The 25,110-nt window shown below is 45.5% G+C and overlaps 1 protein-coding gene across 4 annotated transcripts in view; it reads left to right on the forward strand.

Annotated features, from left to right (window-relative positions):
- The first annotated feature begins 8,003 nt into the window (after positions 1-8,003).
- CASK (calcium/calmodulin dependent serine protein kinase) overlaps positions 8,004-25,110 on the forward strand; it is a 279,746-nt gene continuing 262,639 nt past the window's right edge. For all 4 annotated transcript variants that reach the window (XM_044283603.1, XM_044283604.1, XM_044283605.1 and 1 more), the window contains exon 1: positions 8,004-8,767. In XM_044283603.1, coding sequence (XP_044139538.1) covers positions 8,709-8,767 — 59 coding nt within the window. In that variant the 5' untranslated portion in view covers positions 8,004-8,708. The remainder of the gene's footprint in view (positions 8,768-25,110) is intronic.

Below are 25,110 nucleotides of genomic sequence, written 5' to 3' on the forward strand. Positions count from 1 at the left end.
GCCGGTACATAGACGACATCCTGTTCATATGGGAGGACACCAGGGAAACCCTTGATGAATTCCTGATAGAGATTAACAACAATCAGAAAAATCTGGTGTTTACCTCCAACATCAATGATAAGAAAGTGGAATTCCTGGATATCAATATTCAAATAGAGGGATGCAGGAACAAATGTAGCACACACGTCAAGGAGGTAGCTAGAAATAGCTTTATACGTTTCTCGAGTTGTCATTTGCAGAGATGGCTATTGAACATACCGGTCAGCCAATTCAGGCTGCTTAAACGTAATTGTACGGATCAGCGACAATTCCAGGAAGAGGGCAGGACCCTTAGTCAGCAATTTATAGATAGAGAATATCCTGCACAGACTATAAAGAAAGCCTTGGGGAAAGTGAGAGGTATGAATAGGGAAGATTTATTCATCCCTAGATGTACATCTCAACAGGAGGAAGTAATGAGGATGACTCTACCCTATCACTCCCAACATCGACAGGTAGAGAGAAGGTGGTGATGTAGAATCAGAGTCTGGCTGTTTATCAGCACTCTGATCCTTCCTCCCTGCCTGGTTCTCCTCCCCCATCTATCGGATATCTACATTTGATTATATGACGGTTGACCACAACCAACATTCTGCTGCCTTCGAGGCAAGATACCTGAACCCCCCAGGGGCTATTTGGGTGTTTGCTATAGAAAACGCATCAAAAACACAGTGAAAACGCATCAACGACGCAGCTGCGTTTTTTGTATATTTTACCATATTTGGTTGCATATTTACATATGGTAGTCTAGATTATGTGTCTATACCAATATGTAGGAGTAATGCCTGACAGCATATTTTTGAAGCCTTGTAGCTGTATATAGATTTGGGCAGAGTAATGGTAGCAATCTATTACTGAATTGTGATGGCACTTCGATATGTCTGATCTGAGTACTGAAATGTATACAGGGTTCCAGAAAAACGTGATTTTGCTCCACTTTGAGTCGTATACAGGATTAATCTACTTTGTCATTGATTGCACCTTTATGGCATAAGAGACTCATATACAGGATTTACCATTGACTGCCTTCCTACTGGATGCGCTGGAGCACGAGATCCAGGATTAGAGAGCACTCGACACCGTACCTCTGAAAAGCCGAGGAGTCATGTGAGACGTCACGTGGAGACTCCATACCACGTGGGACGCCGCGTTGGGTAAAGTGGCACTAGAGGCGAGTGGACTGTCTGGCTTGTGACAAAGAGTGGTAAAGTATCACCTGCCACTGTCTTTGCATTGTGGGGGTCCTGCTGGGACATAGAGACAGACCAACGTTTGCTACAGTTGTGTTGGGCCAATGGATAGTGCGCATTTAGCGCTGCCGGAAAGAGGCAGGAATTGTCAGTTCTATTATCCAGACACACCGGAGCTCATTGCTCGACTATGCACATGGGATTGTGACATACGCAGTACTACTATCTCTAGAAAAGATATAGAGGTTGCACCGGGACTCTCATCACTCGGTCTTCATTTCAGTCAGATGTCGATCTGGGATACTGCAGGGCTTGACAAATTTCCTTGGAATCTAGGAGCCAGCTAAAAAGTTAGGAGCCAGGCGGAGCCGCGTGATTAAGCCCCCAGTAGGTGCCCCCCCCCCCCCCACTTTTTCATAGAGCCCCCCAATAATGCTGTATACCATGTTACATATACCGCCGCTCCGTCCCCTATTGACTATAATGGGGGCGGGGGTGGAGCTCCGGCGCAGCACGGCAGTTCGCGGTGAGAGGCCACCGGACTAAAAAGTTGGACATGCAGTACTTTTAGTCCGGCGGCCTTTCGCCATGCACTGCCGTGCTGCGCCGGAGCTCCGCCCCCATTATAGTCAATGGGGACGGAGCAGTGGTCCGGCGAAACAGCGGAAGGACGGATCCGACAGGGTGAACAGCCGGCTGGATCCGTCCTGCCGCAAGTGTGAAAGTACCCTTAGTTATATAGCTACTGAATGAGACAGAAGAAGGGATCCCTTTAACATATATATCTCCTTGAGAAGCCAATTTGATCCTAAAGGGTTAATTCAAACTGTAATCTAAACACTTTCCTGTCACTTCTCTTATCTCTCTGCTCCTGTCCCTTATTCTTATCACTGCTGCAACAAAAGCATCAGCATCAGTGTAAACTGTTCTAGAGTGCGACTGACGGTTCTTTTAACTCAAAGAATCGAATGAGTCTCTAACTAAGTCGGATCTTTAGATTTTTCAAACCTGAGACTCCTTTGATTCTTTCTTAGACTCCCTGTACTTGTGTCAGTGACTCAGACTCAGAGCTGCTAGTGCTTGCCTTGCCTCAGCTCTGATTGGTTGGTGGGCAGGAGGGGAGGGGCTGGCAGAAGCAGCTTCCACTCTAGGATCAGATTACGCTCCTCCCGAGTCCCTCCCCTCCCTGCTATTGTGTGCTGTGACGGAGCTGTTTCACACGGTGCTGCCTCCGGACAGAACAGCGCTCCGCACCCATCGCCCGGGCACCTTTGAAAACGTGCTGACAAATACCCAAGCGCCAGGACTAAATTCCTGGTCGCCATGGCGACCTGGGATTTGTCGAGCCCTGGGATACTGTATGGTTTTATTGCATGATATGATTTTCATTTATATTTTGATTTTTATTGTATTGGTTTTATCCGTATTTTATTAAATATCTGTCCCACTCACCTTAGTGCTGTCTACATTTTCCTAGATTTGGAGTGCCCCTCATCTCCTTATCTTCATTATTATCACTTCTGGCTGACTATATTCCAGGTGTGGAGTATACAATAATAAACTGCTTCACATGGCTATTATACAGATATCTTGCCTTCCCGGCTTATTCATAATTTAGAATAATCCATCCACGCTGTCCATAGGGGAATGTGGCTCCAAATACAGCTTGTACTTCACTGTAAATTCAGACTAAACGACGGCACTCCGAGTTCTGTTACATGAACTTCTTGCTCACCTTGTTCACGGCCTGGTATAGATATAAACAAAAGTACAAGTCATAAGGAGATTTTGTTTAAAAGACATTTCGGATGTATTGACAATAGATGATAATATAGAATGTTACATGAAGCCATAGCGAAAACGATAACGTAATCATATATAGAGAAGAGCATTTTTCCTGCATACAACAGTTAATACAATCATATACATTAGGATATCCCGGGGTAGTAGGTAGAAGAACATCTTAGGACCAGGTAATATGGACAATGAAGAATCCTGTGAATTTGAAATGGATATGGTACATCATGAGTAAGTATAATATCCTTCCTCCAAGACACTTCACCCTTCTTATCCATTATCTCAAGCCTACAAAATATACCCCCCGACAGGATGCTTGCGACACTTGACGTCAACGGCCTGTATACCTCCATCTCACACGAGAGAGGGATACAGGCCACCACAACTTTACTACTTCTGAATTATCCCCATCAGCCCAAACCTTTTGCATACAACTGATACAATTTGTACTACAACATAACTTCTTAATGTTTGAGGACAATTTTTATATTCAAAGAAAGGGGACTGTGATGGGCACGAATGTAATGCCACCTTATGCTAACGCCTTCATGGCCAAATTCGAGAATTATTGGATTTACCTAAATACTCTATTCCAAACACATACCATAACATGGTACAGATACATTGGCAATACAGACGTGGACAAAATTGTTGGTACCCTTTGGTCAATGAAAGAAAAAGTCACAATGGTCACAGAAATAACTTTAATCTGACAAAAGTAATAATAAATTAAAATTCTATAAATGTTAACCAATGAAAGTCAGACATTGTTTTTCAACCATGCTTCAACAGAATTATGTAAAAAAATAAACTCATGAAACAGGCATGGACAAAAATGATGGTACCCCTAACTTAATATTTTGTTGCGCAACCTTTTGAGGCAATCACTGCAATCAAACGCTTCCTGTAACTGTCAATGAGACATCTGCACCTCTCAGCAGGTATTTTGGCCCACTCCTCATGAGCAAACTGCTCCAGTTGTGTCCGGTTTGAAGGGTGCCTTTTCCAGACTGCATGTTTCAGCTCCTTCCAAAGATGCTCAATAGGATTGAGGTCAGGGCTCATAGAAGGCCACTTTAGAATAGTCCAATTTTTTCCTCTTAGCCATTCTTGGGTGTTTTTAGCGGTGTGTTTTGGGTCATTGTCCTGTTGCAAGACCCATGACCTGCGACTGAGACCAAGCTTTCTGACACTGGCTAGTACATTTCTCTCTAGAATTCCTTGATAGTCTTGAGATTTCATTGTACCCTGCACAGATTCAAGACACCCTGTGCCAGACGCAGCAAAGCAGCCCCAGAACATAACAGAGCCTCCTCCATGTTTCACAGTAGGGACAGTGTTCTTTTCTTGATATGCTTCATTTTTTCGTCTGTGAACATACAGCTGATGTGCCTTGGCAAAAACTTCGATTTTTGTCTCATCTGTCCACAGGACATTCTCCCAGAAGCTTTGTGGCTTGTCAACATGTAGTTTGGCATATTCCAGTCTTGCTTTTTTATGATTCGTTTTCAACAATGGTGTCCTCCTTGGTCGTCTCCCATGTAGTCCACTTTGGCTCAAACAACGACGGATGGTGCGATCTGACACTGATGTTCCTTGAGCATGAAGTTCACCTTGAATCTCTTTAGAAGTCTTTCTAGGCTCTTTTGTTACCATTCGGATTATCCGTCTCTTAGATTTGTCATCAATTTTCCTCCTGCGGCCACGTCCAGGGAGGTTGGCTACAGTCCCATGGATCTTAAACTTATGAATAATATGTGCAACTGTACTCACAGGAACATCTAGTTGCTTGGAGATGGTCTTATAGCCTTTACCTTTAACATGCTTGTCTATAATTTTCTTTCTGATCTCTTGAGACAGCTCTTTCCTTTGCTTCCTCTGGTCCATGTCGAGTGTGGTACACACCATATCACCAAACAACACAGTGATTACCTGGAGCCATATATATAGGCCCAATGGCTGATTACAAGGTTGTAGACACCTGTGATGCTAATTAGTGGACACACCTTGAATTAACATGTCCCTTTGGTCACATTATGTTCTGTGTTTTCTAGGGGTACCATCATTTTTGTCCATGCCTGTTTCATGAGTTTATTTTTTTACATAATTCTGTTGAAGCATGGTTGAAAAACAATGTCTGACTTTCATTGGTTAACATTTATAGAATTTTAATTTATTATTACTTTTGTCAGATTAAAGTTATTTCTGTGACCATTGTGACTTTTTCTTTCATTGACCAAAGGGTACCAACAATTTTGTCCACGTCTGTATATTCTGCATTTGGAAGGGTAACCAGAACTCCTTTTTCGATTTCCTCCTGAAATTCCTCTGTGTCAAACCGTGTCTTTTCGGTGGGGTGGGTGTCCGTGTGAGCTTGATTTTAATTCAAGGATTCGTATACAGGATCAATCTACTTTTTTATCGATTGCACCTTTATGGAGTAAGAGACTCGTATACAGGATTTACCATTGACTGCCTTCCTACTGGATGCGCTGGAACACGAGATCCAGGATTACAGAGAGTGCTCGACATTGTACCTCTGAAAAGCTGAGGAGTCACGCGGAGACTCAATACTACGTGGCACGCCGAGTTGGGTAAAGTGGCACGAGAGGCGAGCGGACTATCCGGCATGTGACGAAGAGTGGTAAAGTATCACCTGCCACTGTCTTTGCATTGTGGGGGTCCTGCTGGGACATAGAGACAGACCAACGTTTGCTACAGTTGTGTTGGGCCATTTGCGCATTTAGCGCTGCTGGAAAGAGGCAGGAATTGTCAGTTCTATTATACAGACACAATGGAGCTCATTGCTCGACTATGCACATGGCATTGTGACATACGCAGTACTACTATCTTTAGAAAAGATATAGAGGTTGCACCGGGACTCTCATCACTCGGTCTTCATTTTAGTCAGATGTCGATCTGGGATACTGTATGGTTTTATTGCATGATATGATTTTCATTTATATATTTTTTTTTTTTTATTGTATTGGTTTTATCCATATTTTATTAAATATCTGTCCCACTCGCCTTAGTGCTGTCTACATTTTCCTAGATTTGGAGTGCCCCTCATCTCCTTATCTTCATTTTAGCCCTCTGTCAGTTTGGGTGGACCGAGAGGTGAGAACCCTGTATTCATTTGTTCTATAGGAGCAGCCACTATTCACACTTCTATCAGAAGTTATAATAGCCTTTGTGTGATCGGAATCTATACCTCACCAAGAGCCTGTTACTAGGATTTCAGCCACAGCTAACTGTGCTGTTTTGTATGGATTACAATACCACTACCTCTTCCATGTCAATGATCCTTTACATCTACCTCAAGGCAGTTGATTACCAGTAAATGTTCCAGTTATTTATTCAAACGAACTCCACTTTATTTCCTCACCTCATTTGCACCCAAGGGTGCTGACGCCACAAACCACAGGGAACCTGCCTTCCCTGCACCACCAAGGGCACCTCAACCAACATCTGGAAGGAGATCACTCAACAGTGTGCCCAGAAGGAATCCAGCGCTATCCTTCTCATCACTGCATGCCTGCCCAGGGAGCTGCAGAAATGTAAATACCAACTACTACACCCATCAAGCCACCACACTCACACATTGCCCCTGCAGTCCCGGTCGCTGCATATTTATTTCTGTCGTTCTTCTCGGTTAGATGAGCAGAACAATGAAAATCACAAAAGTGCTGTATCGGGCACATAACCGACAGGAACAGAGCTGAACAGACTTCACTGACTATGATGGTGTCCATCTCAGTTTCTGTTCGGGATCCTGTCTTTTTACCAGACAAAAAAAATCCCAAATGGGAAGTTTTATTTGGGCTGGTCTTTTTGACAGAACCTGTGACAGAGGACCCTAACGGAGCCTCCAACACTTGTGTTGAGCGAACTTGTCTTTTAAGTTCGGCGTCTAAAGTTCAGGTTCGGGTTATCGAAGAATCGCGTTATGGATTCTAGATTCCGTTATGGTCCGTGAATCCATAACGTGATTCTTCGATAACCCGAACTTTAGACGCCGAACTTAAAACACAAGTTCGCTCAACACTATCCAACACAGATTTGAAGAAGTGCAAGCCTACGTATTATGTATTTGGATTACTGCTAATTTTATACTCCTCTTTGGCTAAAAATACTGCTGAAAAATGGTAAGGAGTATTTTTACTCTTTTGGAAAAAATGTAATGCGACCTCTGAGCAGGAATTTAAAGGTGTTTTCCAGCATTTTAATACTGATGCCTTATCCTCAGTATAGGTCTCTGGTGGAAGTCTGACACCCAGGACTCCTGCTAACCGGCTGTTCAAGAAGCCGCAGTGACATCACATTCAGCGTTCACGTGGCCTAAAAGCAGCACAGCCCCATATAAGTGAAAGGGGCAGAGTGCGATACCGAGCACAGGCGCTATACAATGTACGGCACTGTGCTTGGTGAGCTTTGAGAAGGGGGTGGTGCTCAGAGGAGCGCTGGTGCCTGCTCAAACAGCTGATCGTCGGGGGTCCTGGGTGTTGGACCCCCAATGATCAGAGACTGATGACATATCCAGAGGAAAACGTTTTTTAAAATAAATTAACTACAGGCTATGCTGAATCTTTTCCCACAAAACTATATATCAATCTGCTAAGCACCTCCTGCTCTCTGCAGCTCAGACACTGGGCTCAACGTGACCGGTCCCCTTTAAGACCAATTCCTGACTGATAATTATAGGAGGCAGTAAGTGAACTTGGCCGTTTTACCACAGCATGAGGCGCCTCACTAGTACATCCTTCCAGTCACTGTCGGCAATGGCAGCCAGCATCCAGAAATCCCACATTTCCCATGTAATAAACCCGTGCCCTCTCAGCTCACGCCATAGGAGCACAGGGCTGCCACTCTCCTGCTAATGGGAGCCATTGGCTCGTCCCCAGCACACAAGCGGCTCCCGCTGGCTCCCTATTGGAGAACGTGCGTCTTACACCAGGCAAGCACTGCCGGACTATGAAGCCAGCGGAAAATCAGCCGCCGAGGAAACACTCCGTGTGAAAAGTGAAGGCATCTCTCCTCGAGCCCCACTGATAACCGGCGGACGCGTTTCCGCGCATCCTTCCCTTCCTATCACATCCCACCGCCGTGCACGAGGTCGCATGCCCGCGCTCCACGCTCACCTTCGGCTGCCCCGGGAGCGCGCGGCAGAGCCGTGCCCCATTGGAAGGCTAAGGAGAGGCGGAGAAGGCGTGCTCGCTCCCCGACGTCATCTACGAAAGGAGCCGTCGCGTGGACGCGCACGGCTCTGCCTCCTCCTAGTATCAGCTGAGGGAAAGAAGCAAGGCGCGCTCCCGCCTCAGGTTTGAAATGTGGGGCACGGTTACCTCTGGAACGGACACCGCCATTTAAAAAAAAAAAAAACGGGGGCGCGCTGCTCGTGGACGGCGGTAACTCGAGGCGCGGTCTCTGTCCAGTGTGTGTCTCGGCGCCGGGAGGCGCTCGGTTTCCTAGGGATGGCGGAGAGCTGGCTGAGCGGCGGCCCTGGGATGTAGAGCGGCCGCCTGCCGCGGTCCATTGATGAAAGGGGAGCGCCGGGTGTCACCTTCGTTCCTGCCTCGGTGTCATTGTGACAGGATTTGTGCGGCCATCCTCTGCTTGGGACCTAGGACCTCCCCGGCTGGACCTGTTCTTTGGTGGTTTCATTGAAATCCCCCCCTCAGGACCATGGCCGACGACGACGTGCTGTTTGAAGATGTGTATGAGCTGTGTGAGGTGATTGGGAAGTAAGTTGTGCCTCTATAATATGTCTGCATACCTGCACAGTGCCCAGTGCCCACCTACCGCTGCAGGCTGCGGTGCTGGATTACCTGTGCGTTCTCCACCCTGTTCACACCAGTGATGATTGTGCATTAGCTGGATGTCACCATATGGCTTTGGTGTGAGGCGGGACGAAGCTACATTTTCCATGCCAGCCCCCTGACAAATGGGAGCCTGTCATCAGCTGGGCAAGAGTTGGGTCTCTCCCTTAAGATGGCTTTCCTCCTTCAAGGGTCCTGACGTTTGACAGACGCACAGTGGCCTGGTGTGGATGGAGATCACCTGTGTCCTCTGCATCATGGTGGCAGAGTAATTCTTGAAAAGCGATTCATTTTCAAGTTATTAGAAGGAGGCGGTGGGAGTTGCTGTGCCTGATTTCTTAAGTCATTAATACCGCCCACTCCTTCCAGTGTGTGGACGTGGTCCTGGATGGTCTGGGGTGAGATGGTCTGGTCAGGCTCTCGTCCTTGGAGGTAGCGCTGAAGAAGCGTCTTTAATGCGACTAATATATAATGTAGAGATCCTGCTATCCGGGGAGTTATCAGTGCCTGACTGCAGTTATTACAGTCTTCCTTGGAAGACAGTAGGGATTCTTAAAGGAGCAAGAAAAGTCTGCAGTTGGTCTGTTTCCTTAGTCTATAGATGCATCTGAGCCTTCCCAGTGTTGGCGTTGTGTGACATCAAGTAGGGATCCACTGGGCAGATATTATTTTTTTCTTGTTTTTTTGGCTTCCGGTGGGTTGTACCATTGAAGAGCTTTCTGGTCTTATTCTTTCAGTCTGAAATTGTATTTTACACACAGTTGAGTTTAAAGGGATTTAATGCATCAGAGGTCATGAAGCTATGCGTTTTTTTTTTTTTTTTTTTTATGCGAATTTTGGAATGAAGAGGGTTTTTATTTTTTTTATATTAATTGCTGGATCTCTTTCTGTTTTTGAGTTGTCTAGGATTGGCTTTTTTTTTTTTATATTTTTTTTATATATATATTTTTTTTTAAATGCCACCCCTTTCCCTCTAGACCTGTACAGGTAGCAGGCTCAGTCTTTCCCTGGCTATCTTCACTACGCAAGTGAACCTCTGGGACCGGGGGGCGGGGGATTGGCGGATGTGCCACTTACCGCTGAGGCCAGTCATTGGATGCAGTGACCTCGTCCATGATGGGGACCAAAGCATAGTGAAGAGAGCTAGGGACCGACAGAGCTAGAATTGAGCAGCAGGGAGCCAGGTAAGCATGCTTCCCTTCACAGTGGGGAGGAGGTACTACCGTATAAAAAAAAATAAATAAAAAAAAAACATCCTAGACAACCCCTTTAAGGCTCAGTGTTCTTCTGTTCCGAGTAGCTTCATGCCTTTGGCTTTCCTGCCTTGCTAGCATCATTCCCATAATGAATTCTGATTATCATGCAGACACAGCGATTGTGCCAGCAAGATCAAAGGGTTTTGTCCAGGTTTTCCATATTGATAGCCGTCGATATTGGAGCAGTGGAGATCCATGTGAATGGTACAGCGCTGCAATACTAAGTACAGCGTGGGCAGTATGAGCCATTGTAAGACCCAGTGTCCACAATGAAGAGGGTGCGGCACTTGCCCGAGCCCTGGACACCCTTCAAACTGCTTATTGGCAGGGTGGCAAGAGTCAGACTCCCACTGATCAGATATTCATGGCCTGTCCTAAGAAGAAGGCCTCATGCACACGACCATTTTGGTCTGCATCCGAGCCGCAGATTTTGCGGCTTGGATGCGGACCCATTCACTTCAATGGAGCCGCAAAAGATGCGGACAGCGCTCCGTGTGCTGTCCGCATACATTGCTCCGTTCCGTGGTCCGCAAAAAAAATACAACCTGTCCTATTCTTGTCCGGTTTGCAGACAAGAATAGGCCGTAATATTAATGGCTGCCCATGCCGTTCCGTAATAGCGGTATGCACACGGACGCCATCCGTGTTTTGCGGACCGCAAAACACACAATGGTCGTGTGCATGTAGCCTAAGGCATCTTGTAAACCTGGACAACCTCTTTAAAGGGAATCTGTCACTACCTGCAAGTCCTTGCTGGTGACTCTGGAATCCTGCCCCTGTCCGCGCGGAGCTCCTGCAAGTTGCCCGTGTAGTGCATTGCAAGGACTTCTCCGCAGTTCTTTCCTTTATGTACGCGTGCTTTCCACGGCCGTTGTGTGGGTGAATGGGATACAAATCCATACACGTATTGGGGCGACGTGACCGTATTTTTCCTGTGTGCCAGCCGCGTTATTTTACGGGTAGCACAGTGACCCATCTGTTTGTATGAGGCCATATCCTTTACAACTTGGTATAGGCCATCAATTTTTTTATCGGTTTGAGTCCAAGTCTTGTTAACCCCCCCCCCCAATCAGCAGTTTGAAGGGGCTGCTGTACTTTTCACCCTATTGACATGGTAGGTGATAAATGTCTGATTGCTGGGTGTCTTCCCGCCACCCGTTCCTGCTCACCACAAGACCACAGTGAGGAGGAGTGTGAATACAGCGGTGACCACTTGTCTCTTGCCCCTCTATTCATTGTCTGTGGGGCTGACAAAAACAGCAGGACGCATCAAAACCATCTCTGCTCTAGGTCTGGGTGCCCCCTCCTCAGCGTTCAGACATGGCGGGGTGACTGGCCTTCATGGCACAACCCCTTTAAATGAGCTGTTAATTGCCTGGAATATGCCATTAGGTACATTCGGTCTGAATGCTTCATATTGTAGTATATGGACAGAAGTTGTGCCATTCACAGACTTTGTACATCTGAATTATAACTATAATAATGCCTTTGAAACCCTCTGTGTTATGCCGCATGTACACGACCATGTGAAATCCAAGAAATACGGCGGACTTATGATGCAGTGAGTTCCTCTGACTGTGGGTCTCTTGTATTGTACCCACATTATCCTCATATGAGTACAGTACAATAGACCCGTGGTCAGATAGGAACTCGCTGCATCTTAGAGGACCTTTCATCTGTTTTACTTATAGGAGCTAAATACCTGTACTTGCGGGGTACTGCTGATGCTGCCACCTTTTATTAACATAGCTCCTCCGCCCTCTTGACGTTTTCGTGCTCAGTATGCAAATACTGAGCATCGGAACAGGGAGGAGAAGACGCCAGGGTTTCTCAATGGGCGTCTTCTTCTCCCTGGCTGTGCCGCGATCCAGTTACAGCTGAGAGCGTTGCAAGTTTTTTTATTTATTTTTTTCTCCCTGGCTGTGACGTTCTCGACTGTGATTGTATCGTGGCACAGCCAGGAAGAAGGAGACGCCCATTGAGAAACCCTGGCGTCTCCTCCTCCCCGTTCCGATGCTCAGTATTCGCCCACGGAGCGCAAAAAACTTCAGGAGGGCTCAGTGGGGTGCAGGAGCGATGTAAAAAATTTATAAAAAAAATAATACTGGTTGGCAGCATCAAGTACAGGTATTTCGCTTCTATAAGTAAAACAGATGCAAGGTCATCTTTGAATTATGTTTCAGTGAGCTCATGTGAGGAGCCACCGTTGGTCCGAGAGATGCACGTGGTCGTATAACATAGTTTGTACTTTCACACTGGCTTTTTGATTTCCATTTGTGAGATCCGTTCAGGGCTCTCACAAGCGGTCCAAATCGGATCAGTTTTGTCCTAATGCATTCTGAATGGAAAAGGATCCGCTCAGAAAGCATCAGTTTGCCTCCATTCTGTCTGCATTCTGCTCTGGAAGCGGACACCAAAATACTGCCTGCGGCGTTTTGGTGTCTGCCTGATGATGCGAAGGCACTGTAAGTCAATAGGGACGGGTCCGTTTTCACTGACACAATGTGGCACAATAGAAAACGGATACGTCCCCCATTGACTTTCAGTGGTGTTAAAGACTGATCCGTCATGGCCATGTTAAAGATAATACAAACGGATCAGTTCTGAACGGATGCAGACAGTTGTATTATCTGAACGGAAGTGTTTTTGCAGATCCATGACTGATCCGCACCAAACGCGAGTGTTAAAGTAGCCCAAGGCTGAAAAGACATCTGTCCATCCAGTTCAGCCTGTTATCCTGCAAGTTGATCCAGAGGGAGACACTAAACCCCTGTGAGGTAGAAGTCAATTTTACTCATTTTAGGGCGAAAAAAAAATCAGGCAATCAGAATAACTCCCTGGATCAACGACCCCTCTCTAGTAGCTATAGCCTGTAATATTATTACACTCCAGAAATACATCCAGGCCCCTCTTGAACTCTTTTAGTGAACTCACCATCACCACCTCTTCAGGCAGAGAGTTCCATAGTCTCACTGCTCTTACCGTAAAGAATCTTCTTCTATGTTTGTGTACAAACCTTCTTTCCTTCAGACGCAGAGGGTGTCCCCTCTTCACAGTCGCAGTCCTGGAAATAGACAGATGATGGGAGAGATCTCTGTACTGACCCCTGATATATTTATACATAGTTTGATAATCTTTCTGGGTATTGTAGTTCCCCCATAATAGTTATTACTTTAGTTGCCCTCCTCTGGACCCTCTTCAGCTCTATGTCTGCCTTGTTCACAGGTGCCCAGAACTGTACACAGTACTCCATGTGTGGTCTGACTAATGATTTGTAAAGTGGTAGGACTATGTTCTTATCACGGGCATCTATGCCCCTTTTGATGCAACCCATCAAAATTATTGGCCTTGGCAGCAGCTGCCTGACACTGGTTTTTACTGCTTAGTTTGCTTGTGAGATCTTTTTCAGGGCTCTCACAAGCGGCCCAAAACGTACATTTTGCTGCGTTTGGTCTCCACTGCGCCTTTCAGGCGGACGCTTGCAGCGTTTTGTGGTCCGTTTGATGATGCGGAGCCAAACGGATCCGTCCTGACTTACAATGTAAGTCAATGAGGATGGATCCGTTTTCACTGACCCAATATGGTGTAATTGAAAACTAGGGGTGCACCGAAATTTCGGCGGCCGAAAATGCACCTAATCTGTTTCTGCCGATATTTTTACATATCGGCCGGAAATAGCGGGGAGGAACTGGGAGGAGGAGCTGGGGGCCGGTGCGTTCACTGTGCTCCGGCCCCCAGCTCCAGTAGTTATAAAATGTTGTACAATTAATAAGCATTCTATTCACGAGGCCCCCCTCTGCAGTATTACATTCAATACAGCCACTTCCTACTCACAGGGCTGCGCTGGCCGGCCGGGCAGACGAGCGGCAGCGTCACGACTGACGTCACATGCCTGCGCCGCCTCCTTCATTCAGAAAGTAGGCCGGGCACATGACGTCAGTCGTGACGCTGCCGCTCCTCTGCCCGGCCGGCCAGCACAGCCCTGTGAGTAGGAAGTGGCTGTATTGAATGTAATACTGCAGAGGGGGGCCTCGTGAATAGAATGCTTATTAATTGTACAACATTTTATAACTACTGGAGCTGGGGGCCGGAGAACAGTGAACGCACCGGCCCCCAGCTCCTCCTCCCAGTCCCTCCCCGCTATTTTCTATTAATTGTACAATGGGGGGGGGGGGCTGTGGATGGCACTGTTATGGGGTGGGGGGCTGTGGATGGCACTGTTATGGGGTGGGGGTCTGTGGATGGCACTGTTATGGGGTGGGTGGGGGTCTGTGGATGGCACTGTTATGAGGTGGGGGGGTCTGTGGATGGCACTGTTATGGGGTGGGTGTCTGTGGATGGCACTGTTATGGGGTGGGTGGGGGTCTGTGGATGGCACTGTTATGAGGTGGGGGGTCTGTGGATGGCACTGTTATGGGGTGGGTGGGGGTCTGTGGATGGCACTGTTATGGGGTGGGTGGGGGTCTGTGGATGGCACTGTTATGAGGTGGGTCTTTTAAAAGTATTTGGGCAAAAAGGCAGTTTCGGTTTCGGTCAAGGGGTATCCTGAATTTTCGGTTTCGGACCAGAATTTTCATTTCGGTGCACCCCTATTGAAAAGTGATCCGTCCCCCATTGACTTTCAATGTAAGATTGATCCGTTTTGACTTAGACTTTTTTTTAAAGAATAATGCAAACGGATCCGTTATGAACTGATACATTGTTTGCATTATTGGTGCGGATCCGTCTGTGCAGATACAGAACGGATCTGCACCAAACGCAAGTGTGAAAGTAGCCTTACCCAGTGTTTTTACCATTTAGTATGTACGGGTGACTTGCATTATTCCTTCCCATGTGCATAACCTTAAATTTTTTTCAGTGTTAAACCTTGCATGCATGCCGCCTTAAAGGGAACCTGTCACCATGGAAATGCTGTAAAATCGTCAGTCAGCATGTTACAGAGCAGCAGGAGCTGGCAGATTAATATATAGTTTTGTAGGAAATCAGCATAATTTCTATTTCATTGATTTAAAATCCCTCATTTTGAGCTTTGAAGTGAAGGAGAAGGTCCTATTGGTGACTGACAGCCTTCCCTTCTATGACTGTGCATACAGAACTAGCTGTCAATCACTGCATTTTCATTGTGTCTAGTTTCTTTTAATCTGGCGTAAATGTCTAAAGTCAGCCAGGTATAAACGGTATAGCTATAGTGCCGTGTTGTCCATGTGGTTTCATATTCACGCAGTCGTGTGACAATCCATGATATAGTAGAGACCATGGATTATGTGGTCCTGTGACTGCATGGGGGTGACCTCATATGGCCTCTGTCTATGAGCAGCAGATTTCTTATATAAAGTGGCTGTGTAAGAAATACCAGACTTTTGTGATATTTTCACGTCTAGTTAGGTGGTTGTCCGCAGCAGTGAGTCATAGGTTAAACATGAATCCTTTTTTATAGGAGGGAAGAGAGATGCTTGTTTTTTTATTTATTTTTTAAATTGAGAAAATCCTTATTTAACCTAATTTGTAAAGAGTAATTTCAGTTTCGATTGGCCATGTCTGCCGCCAGAGTTTTGAGATGGACCCGGGGAGCCTCAGACCAGAAGGCTAGCCATTCTGTTGCCTAGATGACCATGCATTGTTGTGTGGCTATTCTGGAAAACTGGAACTTGCCTTGACCTCAATGGAAGTTTGGTCTTGGATTGGCACAAATGTGGACAAAATTGTATGGGTCTGTCATCACACGTCTGACCACTTATATAAAGGCCCTATCAAGTATTTTCCTCAGATTAGATCACTTTTGGGCAAGAGATCTAAGCATCTCTGACAGACAGGAAATGCGGGCATGCCGATACGGCTTGATCATGGGAGTTTTCAGGTCTAAAGTTCACCTTCTCTCTATAAATATCCAATTACATGTTAAAACTTGGAATGCAGTTTGCAATTTTAATTTGTTACAGGCTATGCTCCGCTGTAGTGCAGGTGCTCCGTAATAAAATAATCCCAGAGAAGTAGGCTCCAAAGCTTCAGGATCAAAGAACGTTTGCTAGAATACATGAGTGTGAGTTACCATTTTTATTTGCTGCTGTATCCTGTCGTAGTTTTATTCCGGCCGCCTCTTGGCATGTTTGCCGTTCTGCCGCCCGATCTCCGACCTGGAGCAGTTGTCCGGAGCACGTGTGCACTAGCGGCAGCATGGATCCGACAGGCTGTTCACCTGTCAGAACAGCCTGAGTGATAACCAAGTGGCTTGGGGACCAAAACATTGACGTTTTGGGTCCATGGCATGGAAACTCCCCAGATCTTAATCCCATTGAGAACTTGTGGTTAATCCTCAAGAGGCGGGTGGACAAACAAAAACTCACTAATTCTGACAAACTCCAAGAAGTGATTATGAAAGAATGGGTTGCTATCAGTCAGGAATTGGCCCAGAAGTTGATTGAGAGCATGCCCAGTCGAATTGCAGAGGTCCTGAAATAGAAGGGCCAACACTGCAAATACTGACTCTTTGCATAAATGTCATGTAATTGTCGATAAAATCCTTTGAAACGTATGAAGTGCGTGTAATTATATTTCACTACATCACAGAAACAACTGAAACAAAGATCTAAAAGCAGTTTAGCAGCAAACTTTGTGAAAACTAATATTTGTGTCATTCTCAAAACTTTTGGCCACGACTGTACATGCACTGGCACTAGTAGCACTGATTGGACAGAGTCAGACACCCGCTAATCGTAACACCCAGCAGTAGCTTTACTGCAGAATGCTGGCAATTCTTAGCAGGAATAATAGAGGAATGGAACAACAGATAGTCATGTTATCTGAGTCTCACTTCCTTTCTGGGTTTTGCATCCCCACCTATCCCTTGGTTGTAATTGATGGACTTAAGTCTTTTTTCAACCGTATTAAAGGGCTTCTACCACCAGATTTTGACCTATTTAGCTGCTTACACTAGCAAATTGCTAGTGTCAGTCAGTACCTAACCGTGTTCTTTTATCAACTTTGTCTGCTGCTGTTAACCTTAAAAAGTACTTTTATTGCTATGCAAATGAGCCTCTAGGTGCTATGTGGGCGTCTTTTCAGCACCTAGAGGATCCTTCCACTAACCATTTCTGCCGCCCATCGAGTCTCTCCGGCCCGCCCCGCTCCTGTTGATTGACGTGAAACGTCTAAGTATTTTGTACCAATTCCTGCGCCGTGAGCAGGCATGCTCAACCTGCGGCCCTCCAGCTGTTGCAAAACTACAACTCCCATCATTCCATGGCAGCCTACAGCTATCATCCTACAGAAGGGCATGGTGGGAGTTGTAGTTTTACAACAGCTGGAGGGCCACAGGTTGAGCATCCCTGCCCTAGAGGCTCATTTGCATAGCAATAAAAGTACTTTTTAAGGTTAACGGCAGCAGACAAAGTTGATAAAAGAACATGGTTAGGTACTTGCTGACACTAGCGATGTGCTGGTGTCAGCAGCTAAATAGGTCAAAATCTGGTGGTAGAAACCCTTTAACTATGTAACTATAAGAATAGGAGCGTTGCCCTTACACCTAGAGGCTCAGCTCTCTCTGTAAGAGTACTTTCACACTAGCGTTATTCTTTACCGGATTTTAATACCGGAAAAGGGTCTCAATACCGGAAAAAAATTGTTTTCTCCTAATGCATTCTAAATAGAAAGCAATCCGTTCAGTATGCATCAGGATGTCTTCCGTTCCCTTGTACGGAACAATACCGCACATGCCGGATCCAGCATTCATTTCCATAGAGATGTATTAATGCTGGATCCAGGACCAAGTGTTCCGGAAATTTCTGCATCACCAGATCCGGTTTTCCAGTCTGCACATGCCTCGGGACATAGGAGGAGCTATTTTTGCTTTTGATCTTTAAATACCGGATCCGTTATTCCGGATGAGACAGATCCGTTATTTCACCCCCTGTTGCTCCTAGAGGCTAATTTATATATAATAAAACATCAGCAATGCGGGCACATATGAACATGGGAACAACACAGATGCCTTCAACTGCCAAACTCACATGCAACAGGTCAGCCAGTTCATAAGTACAAATCTGCTGACAGATTTCCTTTAAATCTGGCCACATATGAGAACTGTCAGCCAATGATGGTCTCTCCCGATACTCCCATACATATGTATCTGCTCAGGCATGAATCTTCCAACATGGAAGATCCTTATCTCCAACATCACCCGAGAGAGTTTGGAGCCATACAGATTAGAGGTTTGGCAGGAGTTCAACAGACATAAATCTAATGTGTATGGCTAATTGTAGCATCAGTCAGTAGACCTTATGGGAGGGTGTTAATTATTAAAGATCAGGATCACAATTGGTAACTCCTCTAAAGAGTCTTCCAACCTCTTAAAACCACTATTGTATCAGGGCTGAACACTTGTATGGTCCGTTCAGCAGTACTAAAAATTATCCAAAAAAGAAATGAAAGTAGATGGTAACACATTTGTTGCAGTACCACAAAGTTGAAGAAATGTCTCTTCTACAGCTCCAAACATGGCTTACCATTACAGCTACTCTAGAGGCTGAATATCATGGAACCGCTAGAGCTGGGGAGAGCTAATGTGCCCAACATGATGTAAAACTGCAAAAAAAAAAAAAGACTTCTTCTTTCTCCTGGATCCACTTCTGGCTTTGGCTCAAAAAAACTGCCATAAAAATCTTTGACAGCACCTATATACCACATAATAGTAGAAAAAGCATGCTCCATGGCCAAGAACTTAGGTTGAGGTCTTGCCTCTCCCTCCAGGGGGAGGCCAAAGAGTTTGCATAGTGGTGAGGAACCAATATGGCCAAACCCCCCTCTAGACCTACAGGAAGGACTACCCATAAGGGTGCCATAACCCTGACAAGTCCTAGTGAACACACAAAGTGTTAAGTGAACACACAGTGAAACATGAATGAATGTGTGCCATTTACGGCTCAGACATTCTGCTTGAATTATAAAAATTCCTCCTCTTATACCAGACCAGAAATCTGGCCAAAGATTACCACTCCTGCGGCACTTCTGCACCTCGGGCTTTGAAGCACATTTCAGCCCATAACTTCAATCCGGCAGCCCTTGGTCACCTACCAGATGGCTCTAATCGCCAAAGGTGTACACCCTATGGACAACCGTGTGGTTCTCTGTTCTACAGTAGTGGCCAAAAGTTTTGAGAATGACACAAATATTAGTTTTCACAAAGTTTGCTGCTAAACTGCTTTTAGATCTTTGTTTCAGTTGTTTCTGTGATGTAGTGAAATATAATTACACACACTTCATACGTTTTCAAAGGCTTTTATCGACAATTGCATGACATTTATGCAAAGAGTCAGTATTTGCAGTGTTAGCCCTTCTTTTTCAGGACCTCTGCAATTCGACTGGGCATGCTCTCAATCAACTTCTGGGTCAATTCCTGACTGATAGCAACCCATTCTTTCATAATCACTTCTTGGAGTTTGTCAAAATTAGTGGGTTTTTGTTTGTCCACCCGCCTCTTGAGGATTAACCACAAGTTCTCAATGGGATTAAGATCTGGGGAGTTTCCATGCCATGGACCCAAAACGTCAACGTTTTGGTCCCCGAGCCACTTGGTTATCACTTTTGCCTTATGGCACGGTGCTCCATCGTGCTGGAAAATGCATTGTTCTTCACCAAACTGTTGTTGAATTGTTGGAAGAAGTTGCTGTTGGAGGGTGTTTTGGTACCATTCTTTATTCATGGCTGTGTTTTGGGGCAAAATTGTGAGTGAGCCCACTCCCTTGGATGAGAAGCAACCCCACACATGAATGGTCTCAGGATGCTTTACTGTCGGCATGACACAGGACTGATGGTAGCGCTCACCTTTTCTTCTCCGGACAAGCCTTTTTCCTGATGCCCCAAACAATCGGAAAGAGGCTTCATAGGAGAATATGACTTTGCCCCAGTCCTCAGCAGTCCATTCACTATATTTTCTACAGAAGATCAATCTGTCCTTGATGGTTTTTTTGGGAGAGAAGTGGCTTCTTTGCTGCCTTTCATGACACCAGGCCATCTTCTAAAAGTCTTTGCCTCACTGTGCGTGGAGATGCGCTCACACCTGCCTGCTGCCATTCCTGAGCAAGCTCTGCACTGTTGGCACTCCGATCCCACAGCTGAATCCTCTTTAGGAGACGACCCTGGCGCTTGCTGGACTTTCTTGGACGCCCTGAAGCCTTCTTAACAAGAATTGAACCTCTTTCCTTAAAGTTCTTGATGATCCTATAAATTGTTGATTGAGGTGCAATCTTAGTAGCCACAATATCCTTGCCTGTGAAGCCATGTTTATGCAACGCAATGATGGCTGCACGCGTTTATTTGCAGGTCATGGTTAACAATGGAAGAACAATGATTTCAAGCATCACCCTCCTTTTTAACAGGTCAAGTCTGCTATTTTAACCCAAACAGCCTGACATAATAATCTCCAGCCTTGTGCTCGTCAACATTCTCACCTGAGTTAACAAGACGATTACTGAAATGATCTCAGCAGGTCCTTTAATGACAGCAATGAAATGCTGTGGAAAGGTTTTTTTGGGGATTAAGTTAATTTTCATGGCAAAGGAGGACTATGCAATTCATCTGATCATTATTCATAACATTCTGGAGTATATGCAAATTGCTATTATAAAAACTTAAGCAACAACTTTTCCAATTTCCAATATTTATGTAATTCTCAAAACTTTTGGCCACGACTGTACATCCTAGCTGCGTCTCTTGACCACCAGGACCTGATGAGAGCAGACACTGTACTTAATCTTAGCCAAAAGGCATTGAAGCTGCTATGGGTTACTTGCCTCTCATCAGTACAGAGTACGATTCTGGCTGGCTGAGATGCGTTTGATGCTGCTTATGGGAGGTATTGGCTCTCCCTAAACCTTTCGTGTACGGCGCTGGAGAGATGTGTAAACATGGCGCCCACTTGTACATGCAGTGGGTGCCATGGCCGGCAGGTCTCTGCTGTTTAAAACGGCATAGACCTGCCGCTTATTACCGAGATCGGCAATTATATCCGATTGTGGTAATTAAAGGCTTTAGATGCCGATGCCCCGTGCGGCCAATGGAGGCATCGTTAGTTGCGCTGAACACTACGAGCCTCGCTGATGAGGCTGATGGTGTTCATGCTGCAATTCTTATTTTGGCCACCAGGTGGCAAGCCAGGATAAGAAATTAGCAATTTTCAGTGTAAATCCCATTTTAAAAATCTCTGATAGAACAAAATTAAAAATCGGGCTATAATTTAGCTTCTAAAGAATCACAAAAAAAAAATCGCCCCCCTTTCCATATAATTAAAAAATACATTGCCTAAATAACAATAAATGTAAACATCATGGGTATCACCGCGACCGAAAACGCCCATACTATTAAAATATAAAAAACAATTGCTCACAGCTGGGAGAAAAAAACCTCCCAGGCTGTGAGCTCTGAGCTGCGATTGGCCAGCGCTACAGCCTAGGAGAAGGAGACGCCCAGCAGAACAAGGGCAGACTCTGCTTACTATAACCAAGTCCCCGAACATACCGGAGGACATAACTGGAGAACGGAGCGGCGCCCAGGGATAATAGTAAGTGCAGTGAGATCCCTGGGCGCCGCTGTATATGTCATGATACTTCACAATGTTTGGACCTATGAAAGGTCCTCTTTAAAGGGCTTCTGTCAGCCCACTAAACCCCTTTTTTTTTTTTTTTTTCGTTAATATTAATCCCTACACTGCAAGCTCCCTGTACATATGCTAAATATTAATTTTCGTTCAGTAGATATTGTTAAAAATCAAGTTTTATCATATGTAAATTACCTTGCTACCAGCAAGTAGGGCGGCTACTTGCTGGTAGCAGCCGCATCCTCCTCTCATCATGACGCCCCCTCCGCTGTTTGATTGACAGGGCCAGGGAACGGGTTCGTTCTCTGCTGGCCCTGTTCGAATTCAAAATATCGTGCCTGCGCCGTACCTTTCTTTAATCGGTGCAGGCGCACTGAGAGGCGGCCTCTCTCCCGGCCGCTCCATCCTCAATGCGCCTGCGCCGGGTGTAGATGTGACGTCATCGGCGCAGGCGCATTGAGGATGGAGCGGCCGGGAGAGAGGCCGCCTCTCAGTGCGCCTGCACCGATTAAAGAAAGGTACGGCGCAGGCGCGATATTTTGAATTCGAACAGGGCCAGCAGAGAACGAACCCAGGGCCAGCTCCTCAGATTAGCTGGCTGACAGAGTAGAGCGAAAATTCAGATCCTGCTAATAGAGCATCTCAGTCCTGTACAGAAAAAAGGGCTCCATATTCGTAATAAAGACCAATTTAGAAAATTGATTTTTGGCTCAAAATGAGGACAATGGAATCATAAACAAAAATGCCCCAAAGGTGTACATAGCCTTTAAAGAGACCAGCTGTGTATGGAGACAGTTATCTGGGGGATAAGTCTTAACTCTTTGCATTGTCAAGAAAGAGATAGAGAACCTGCAGAAATGCATGGGTTGCTGCCAGAGCAACCCTATTCAGACGAATGGGACTGAGGTTGTAGAAATTTCTGCCGCAAATATTCTGCATGTAAATGTAAGCTACATTTCGTATTGATTTGTGGACTGGAGGGGCATTGGCATCTGCAGATTGTATTTTTATCTGCACAATGCGATTCCTGATTTGGTACAGAAATCACTGATAGGACCAGCTCCTTGACTTCAAAGCCCAGAATGAGCAGGAATGTAAAGGAATAAAATTCAGGTTATACTGAATCTTTTTCCATATACCTGTATATCAACCTGCACGGCTCCTCTTGCTCTAGAACATGCTGCCTTTAGGGTACTTTCACACTAGCGTTATTCTTTTCCGTCATTGAGTTCCGTCCTAAAGGCTCAATACTGGAAAAGAACTGATGAGTTTTATCTTAATGCGTTCTGAATGGAGAGCAATCCGTTCAGGATGTCTTAAGTTCAGTCTTTTTTTACTTTTCAGGATGGCGATAATACCGCAGCATACTGCGGTTTTATCTCAGTCCAAATTTCCCATTGACATGCATTAATGCCGGATCCGGCCCTGAGTGTTCCGGCAAAACGGATCCCGGCATTGTGGTCTGTACATGCTCAGACCGCAAAAAAAGTGGAAAAAAAATAAATGCCAAATCCGTTTTTTCGGAGAGACTGATCCGGTATTTCAATGCATTTGTCATACGGATCAGGATCCTAATCCGTATGACAAATGCAATCAGTTTTTTCATGCTTTTTGACGGATCCGGCAGTCAGTTCCTGTGATGGAACTGCCTGCCGGATTACTCTGCCGCAAGTGGGAAAATACCCTTGGCTCAGACACCATTTTCAGTGGGTTTCCTTTAGTTATCTTGGACAAGATCTTTTAGGCTATGGCTACACTGTGACACTGCTCCCCTGACGGCTGAATAGTGGTGATCCTATAGAAATTAATAGGATCGCCGTGGCAGTTGTAAAAAAATCCAACATAGCTGGATTTTTTGCAACTGCTGCAGCGATTCCTTTCACCGCTACTCGGTGAACCTGGCTGCATCAGCTATCGGGTGACCAGTGTCGCTGTGTAGCCCTGGCCTAATCCCTAAAACAGACTTCTTAAACTTTGGGCTCAGATTCACAGCCGCTTTCCTCCCTCATTGGCATACATGGATATGAACAATGTTCTGCAGGACTCATGCAGACTGCAGTTTTACAGTGCTGTGTTCCCCATATGGCTAGTTCACACTGAGTTTTTTGGTGCTGATTTTTGGAGCATTTCTGCCTCAAAACAGCCCCTCATTGATTTCAATAGGAAGCAGCACTTAGCATATGTGCGCGCCAGTTCACAGCATATCCGACAGCAGGAGGAAGAGGATTGCAATGTAGGAGAGGAGCAGCGGCGTCCATTTTTTTTATTTTTTATTTTTTTTCCATATATATATATATATCAGAGGTCTGATTGGGGGGTCATTTACATTGGGGTCTGATTGGGGATCTGATTTGAGGTCTTTTTGGGGTCTTACTAACATTGGGGTTCTGATTGGGGCTGTCAGCTGAGGTCTGATTGGTGGTCTGACCTGAGGTGTAATGAAAAATATTTATTTCTTATTGTCCTCCTCTAAAACCTAGGTGCGTTACTTTTTTTTTTTCCATGTGGAAAAAAGAAGCAGCATGCACTGTCTTGAGGTGGAATCTGCGCTGAATCTTCCATTGAACAGAATGGGAAGCAGAAAAAAAACAGCTCCATGTAAGTCCTTGCTTTGGTGCACAGGCACGCCAAAAACCCTGATCTGAAAATGCAGCTTTGTACTGAAGTGAACACTTATTGGTTAAAGGGGTTGTCCGGGTTCAGAGCTGAACCCAGATATATACCTATTTTCACTGATGCAGCCTCCCTGATATGAGCATCGGAGTATTTCCTGCTCTGATGCTCTCCCTTCCCCAGTGATGGATCGCGCAGGTCAAGGGCTTTTTTTGTGTTGTAGCAGTGTTGCCGGTGATGTCAGCTTTACAGGCTAGGGGAGCGCTAAAGCCTGTCCGTTAGTGCCGATGCCATCACTGGGCGGAAGCTTCCACCTAGCAGTCCTTCGAAAACTGGAACTCCATAAAATGCCTTTGACCTTCACAATTCAGCGCAGGGCAAATGAGAGCATCGGAGCAAGAAATGCTCCGATGATCATATACAGGGGGCTGCCTGGGTGAAATTGTGGGAACCCCTTTTTAAATTGAGTTTAAATTGAGTTTCACTATATAGATGGCAGATGTTGGAACTGAGTGGTTCAATATTGAGCTCCTGTACGACTGACCGTTCTCTTGAGCCATGTTCATGCAGAAGAATTGTACAGTGGCCAATAAATCCACTACAGTGGCCATTTCACACAGTACAGTTCCTGCTTTATCATAAGGCCTCCTTCACCCACATGCTTTTTGCTATATTTAATGCTTTTCAGACCTTTTTCATGGAGTTATTGAGTAGCATTTTTTTTATACATGTTGTTTTTATTTCCTGCCAATTTTTTAAGTCCTTCAGAGAAGTCTGTTAGAAAGCTGCCAGTAAAACATCATTCCTAC

This window comes from Bufo gargarizans, chromosome 3 (assembly GCF_014858855.1).
Source record: "Bufo gargarizans isolate SCDJY-AF-19 chromosome 3, ASM1485885v1, whole genome shotgun sequence".
NCBI lineage: Eukaryota > Metazoa > Chordata > Amphibia > Anura > Bufonidae > Bufo > Bufo gargarizans.